Below are 6,453 nucleotides of genomic sequence, written 5' to 3' on the forward strand. Positions count from 1 at the left end.
TCAAGTGCTTGCAATGCTTTCAAGCACTTAGTCTCATTAAAGCACAAATGCTTGTGCTTGTGCTTCAGCACTTTCCTTTGATAGTGCTTATAAGCACATTTTAAAGCATTAAGCACTATTTTGAGTTCGTAGCACAAAGAGTACATAAAGTCTAGGTTATTCTAATCTAACACGTGACAATAAAAATACAGCTTTATAGTAAATGTAGTTAGTTAGCATCAACACCCATTAAGAGGTTGTTTGGCTTAGCAAAAAAGATCTTTAGATGAGAAATCAACTTGTTTACTAGTATAACTTTATATACATTTCTATTACAGAAATGCTTGAAGTAGTGCTTGAAGCACTTTTAAAAGTGCTTGTGCTTGTGCTTAAGCACTTTAATCACAGAAGCCAATAAAAAACGGTTATGCTTTAAGCACTTTTCAAAGTGCTTGTGCTTGTGCTTAAGCATTTGGGCCAATGCTTGACCCCAACCCTGCCACACACACTTTCATACTACAGCCGCTCACTCCCCCTGTCTCTCCTGGCCCAATAGGACAGTTCTTATTTACTAGTAGTACACGTACATGTACATTCTTATCATAATGTTGCTTATTATCCAAGTGTCAGTAACATGATGTATAAGGAATTTTATTAGTAAAAGAGTAATGCTGTATGTGTATCTTTATTCTCTTGATAATAACAAGAGATGTATTTACAATATCAAGCCATTGATTTAAACTGTGGGTCTGTTAGCAGTAGTTTATCCAGTAGGAGTTATGACACCCACATCATGTTTTAAATCACCTAGTGGGTTAGTTTTCCCTAAAGTGTACACCGGCCTGCCAACTTATCTATTAACATGCAGTAAACTCTGTAAGTGTATGTAGTAATACTGATAGTAACAGTACAGCAATAGTAACAGTATACTAATAGTATACTGTGTTAGCTTGTACTGTATGTTAGTGTAGTATCATGTCATGTGCTGTTGTGGGCCTATTGATATTCTTTTGAGGTGAGTTGTCTTTTTTGGCCACTGTAGTCCACTGGGATGTGAAGCCAGCAAGGAAGCAGGAGAAATATGTACATGCTTACTTTAAAGTGTAACTGCAGTGATTTTTTAGGGTATTTATTTTATGGTCTTAATATGATTGCCTGACCATAATAATGATGTGTTCCAACTCCTATTGTCTAAAAAAATTTATTCACTGAGATATGAGCCTTCAAAAATGCACTTTTTGCTTCCTTTCAATTTACTCCCTGTCGGTGGGTGTGGCTAAACGTGACGTCATAAGAGGCATAGATGCAGATAACTCCATTCCTTTATAGGGGGAAATGATCCTTTATTCTCATGCCTTGTAATGTAAAAGCACTAATTTAAAGATTGGGATCATTAGCTTTCATTATCCTAAGCATGCAACTGCAAAAAAACTCAAAAGAAGCAAGCAAGCAGATTTATTTATTTATTTATTTATTTATTATGAACTTAACAGTATAAGACAAATATAAACAGAGACGAGAGAAAAAGGACAGCGGATACTGAAGGACAGCAACAACATGTGTTGCAGCCACAAGTCTACAAGAGTGGTGTGGTAAGAGGCTTTGGTGGCTGAAGAGGTCCAACTCAGCTTAGGCATTTATAATTAAAAGGGTGTGGTAAAAAGGATAAATAAGCTTATAATAGCATTGTTTCTGCTTCAAAAGTAATTTTTAGCCTAGGCAATGACCCCCAATGCTTAGGCCTGCAGCCGCCTATGGTAAGAAGATTCACCAAAGTGTGGTATTATGACTTTTTCTTGCAGTTGCATGCTTAGGATAATGAAAGCTAATGATCCCAATCTTTAAATTAGTGCTATTACATCACAAGGCATGAGAATAAAGGATCATTTCCCATCTATGCCTGCATCTATCCTGCATCTATGCCTCTTATGACGTCACGTTTAGCCACACCCACCGACAGGAAGTAAATTGAAAGGAAGCAAAAAGTGCATTTTTGAAGGCTCATATCTCAGTGAATAATTTTTTTAGACAATAGGAGTTGGAACACATCATTATTATGGTCAGGCAATCATATTAAGACCATAAAATAAATACCCTAAAAAATCACTGCAGTTACACTTTAATTAGATAAACATAATTTACATATTTTAGAGAGAGAAGAGAGTAAATTATAATTTTGTCTAATATATGTCTGTCTCCAACTTTATGGGAGGTGTAGAGTTGTTTATTGATTAACCACTCCATGTATTGTCTTTACTATAATGACAAGAGAGTGTAGCAGAATAATATTGACTGAGAGGGTATGTATGTCTTCTAGCTGTTTATATGATAATGATACACTGTGTACTGTTGGGGTATACACTGACTACTGAACTGCCTACTAGCTTATAGTAAACAAGCAATGTGTAACGAAGCAGGGCGTTGTTGTTTCCCTTTCAATTTGTGCATAGGCGGCTGCAGGGGCAGGCATTGAGGGCAATGCCCTACTAGAATTTCTTACCGGAAGGTGACATCATCATAATTAGCAGTTAATTAATAGTTATTTAGTAATTATGATATGGTTAATTCATCATTATAATGACAAAAACTACATTATTTTGCTCAACAAAGTGATAATTAGTAGAGAATAAGCTGCTAACTGCATGGTTTATTCACAGTAAGCCAGTCAGCCACTTCATAGGTCCATATCTATGGCCAAGACATAATCTACAGTAACCTGCAGCTAGAATAGCTGACTCTTTCATATAGCAGCTTCATTGTTAATTATCATAGTCAGCTAGGACTCATTGAACAGCTAAATCACCTAGCTACTGATACTCTATATTGAAAGAGGTCTTTTAGGTACTGAATTTTCTCCTCTTGAACGCAAGAATGGCAGGGTAACTCTTCAATGAGAAGCTCAGAGCCTTTTTTAACTGGATTTTGTCACAAAGTGCTGAAATAGAAGTCTTCACAGACTTAAACTCAAGAGCAAGACTTGTGGGTGTGGTCATGGCCACACCTACTTTTTGACCACTCTCACTTTCAGCCACACCTTTGCCCTACTTGGAGTGAAATTCTGCAGCCACCTATGAATTTGTGTACAACAAAAGTACACATTTGTATTTTTTTTTTCAAACATGTAGTTATGTTTATCTACAATCCTACATGCTCATATACATGTTTCAGTACTGATTCTACAGACATCATGACTCTGTGTGTGTGTGTGTGTGTTCTAGGCTCAATTTGTTAATTTATTTTATAAAATTGTCTTCACTTCCATTATCAAGTGTTAAATGCAAATTGGCGTAGCAGACAATCATGCAGCTGGTCTTGTACACGTACATGTACATGTCAGTGTTGTGTATAACTAAATATTTAATGACACTGCTCTTCCCTTGTGTTTATAATGTACACACTCTATACAATACACTCATAATAAATTATTGATGACCACACCCATCACTTTTGTTATTCTCTGCCCATTTCTATTATACCACACCTCTTAATTATAATCATTATTGTTATTATTATTATTATTGTTGTTTTCTTATTATAGAAGGGAGGTGATGGTACAGTATATGCTGATCTTGATCTAAAGAATACTCAGGGTGGTCCAGTCACTGAAAGTAATCCAGCCAACATCATTTATTCTGACGCCCATAATAATTAGAGAAAACTGCTTGACTGAAGTATTATTAATTAATTATAATTAGTTAAATATTTGATGCTGTAGTTTGTAGAGGCAAGTCAAGGATTTTTGTTTTGTTGCCCTCGCCCACGCCGTAGGCGTATAGGCGAGGGTACTGCGCTCATGCTGTCAGTGTGTGTGTGTGTGTGTGTGTGTTAGCAAAATTTTCAATCATGGATGATTTTTTGGCTCATGCTACTTTTTAGTCAAGCTCTTCAGAGCATTTCTTTTGGCAATTAGGTACAGAAAAAGTTGTTCTTTTTCAATAATAAAATCTTTTGTTCTTTTCCAAGGTGGCAAAAGTCTGCAGCGTTTAAGAACAGAAAAAGCTTACGAGTAACTTTTGCATAGTTGATGCTATGGTACACGTACCTTTGAAGGCAACAACAGGCAAAGGAAAACATGGAGAGCAAAAAGTATGTGTGGAATTGCTTGACTTTCCTTCGTTTGTGAGATATGACAGCTTAAGTGTGACTTACCAGCCATTTTGTAGCGTAGCGGCTCCTCTCTGAGAAGGTGGCTACTGCCTCAAAACTGAAGAAACTGGATATAGGAATTGCGTGAAACAAGTAGAGCCTAACAAATCTGTGTAAAACTGTGTGCATGCCTAGAAAAACTAAAGCTTTCTGTCCACAGTAAGGCCACATGGCACCATTTTACTAAACTGGGCGGTGCATATTTTGATTGAGCTGAGCCACCACCCGATCCGGAAACTTTTTGAAGCAAAAGTAATAGAAAAAAAAGGAAACGTTTTCCTAGCACTCTATTAGCTAAACATACTTTCTGCATACTTAATGAGGGGGTGGGGCTGAAGGTTTTTAGCTGAAAACTCGAAGGTTTTACATCACAAGTCTCAAAAACTGCAATGATATGCTTAATACAAAAATTAGCTAATGCTACAGCAAGGTTGAAAGGTCTTTGCAACTAAATTTCATATTTTGACAATTTTGACTAAAACTTGGTTTCAGACATAAAGTAGCCATTTATTGATTTACAGGGCTTGAAAAGTAAATCAGCTACTTCTAAGACAAAATTTTTCTGACAATTGCATTTAACTTTAAACCTTGCTGTAGCACTAGCTAATTTTTGTATTAAGCATATCATTGCAGTTTTTGAAACTTGTGATGTAAAACCTTCGAGTTTTCAGCTAAAAACCTTCAGCCCCACCCCCTCATTAAGTATGCAGAAAGTATGTTTAGCTGATTATCTCTGTGCTTCTTCATTCAAATCTAGTACTTTTATTTTTTATAACAACTATTTGTGCATGCCTACCTATTGATGCCAAACAATGATCAGGATTGTACTGCTGGCTTTACTTTAAAAAATCATTAAAAATTATGCAACCTCTGTATGGTAGATTCCCCATTCCTGGATCAATGGAAAGGATTCTGCTTAGACAACTTTTGACTTTTATAGCATTACCTCATGGACTGCTTTAAAGTGCCGCATAGATTGGTACAACTGAGCATTATATTAAAACGTGATGAAAAATCAAAACAAAAATTACTGGATTGTTTGTTATACATGCACAACGTCCTCCTGATCTTGATGACTTTAATTTGACTACACAGAAAGAACATAAAAAGAGAAAATATAAATTGACCTTACTTGAATGCAAGACTTCTCAAATCCTGAGCTGGGTGGTGCATTGAGAGGTATACTGTAAATAGAGGAAGCAAAAAGGACAAAAAGAGGGAGGTACATAGGAGCTAGTGAATTGCAATCAATGTGATTCAAACTAAGTATAATAATGGTAACTGTAATGCTATTCTGTGTTCGGAATGTAATAGTAATGGTAATTACCTTACTGGAGACCATCTTCATTATACCAGCAACATAATAGTACTTCAATAAATAAATCATGCAGTGATTAATAGCCAATAGCTAGTGACATACATTTTTGCATACTTGTCTAAATCTGAGAACTAAATGTACCACATATTAGCATAGATTGTATTACTAAGTAACAGGGATTGGAAACAGATCACGTGATCGCATTCAAATTAATGAAAGCAGGTGCGGACGAACCTTGTAAGACTCTGCCCCTTCCCCGGCTCGTTGAGACTAGAGCAATATGACTGAAAGGACTGCTGGATTAAGTGTAGCTTGAAGCCAGATCCAGGGTAGTTATATAGCTTATATTGTTGCTGAAGGTTTACTTACTTATTAGAAACTGTTAAAACTGTAATACAGCACTTTATTTTGCAGAAAAATGAGAAAAAGCATGCTTTTTTACCATGCGTGATAGGTGTGAAATCTATTCAACCTATAACTTGCTAAGGGTAACTAAAACTGAGAGAGTGTCAATATAAAAAACATGTATCAAGTAAAGCTACGTGCCACTAAGACACTTTTATTATCACTAGTGCTTCATACAGATCATAAGATCCCAAAATGTCGGTTTTTAGAGGCGTATCTGTTCAACCTATATCACAAAAAGTAAGTAAAATTAGGATAAAGGACAAAAACTGTAACAAAGATCAGGGTTTTTCACATGCCTTTAGCCTATTATATAAGCCATAGACGGCACTTTGGAAAAATAATAGCTGTATTCATTAATTTGTGCCATCACAAAGGCAATTTCAATGATAACATGGGCCGCGAGAGGCGGCGAAGATTCTGTCAACAAAACTATGCTTAACCGTCACAAAGAACAGTCATGAACTCCCAAGACCTATCTGTTCATCATCGATAGTAAATAAAATGCAAATTAATACAGTACAAGACTTGGAGAAGAGCTTGTGTAGTCCTTCCATTGCTTTTCCACCATTACAGAGTCTGTCCGTGTGACGTCATCAGTTTCC

The 6,453-nt window shown here is 36.2% G+C and overlaps 1 protein-coding gene and 1 long non-coding RNA gene across 3 annotated transcripts in view; one reads left to right on the forward strand and one right to left on the reverse strand.

Annotated features, from left to right (window-relative positions):
* Positions 1-3,847, forward strand: part of LOC109580217 (titin-like) — a 9,068-nt gene extending 5,221 nt beyond the window's left edge. Inside the window, exon 11 of the mRNA XM_019993149.1 lies at positions 3,518-3,847. Within this exon, the coding sequence (XP_019848708.1) occupies positions 3,518-3,631 (114 nt within the window). The 3' untranslated portion in view covers positions 3,632-3,847. The remainder of the gene's footprint in view (positions 1-3,517) is intronic.
* A 1,250-nt stretch (positions 3,848-5,097) lies between these two features.
* LOC109580218 (uncharacterized) lies at positions 5,098-5,535 on the reverse strand. Of its 2 annotated transcripts, XR_002184134.1 has the most exons (3): positions 5,453-5,535; positions 5,258-5,309; positions 5,098-5,212 (listed from the first exon to the last, which is right to left on the reverse strand). It is a non-coding gene; the product is annotated as an uncharacterized LOC109580218 (long non-coding RNA). The 2 variants fall into 2 exon arrangements; XR_002184133.1 differs by having other exon boundaries at positions 5,258-5,535.
* Positions 5,536-6,453: the final 918 nt, after the last annotated feature.

The sequence above is a fragment of the Amphimedon queenslandica genome, unplaced genomic scaffold (assembly GCF_000090795.2).
Source record: "Amphimedon queenslandica unplaced genomic scaffold, v1.1 AMPQUscaffold_13501, whole genome shotgun sequence".
Lineage (NCBI taxonomy): Eukaryota > Metazoa > Porifera > Demospongiae > Haplosclerida > Niphatidae > Amphimedon > Amphimedon queenslandica.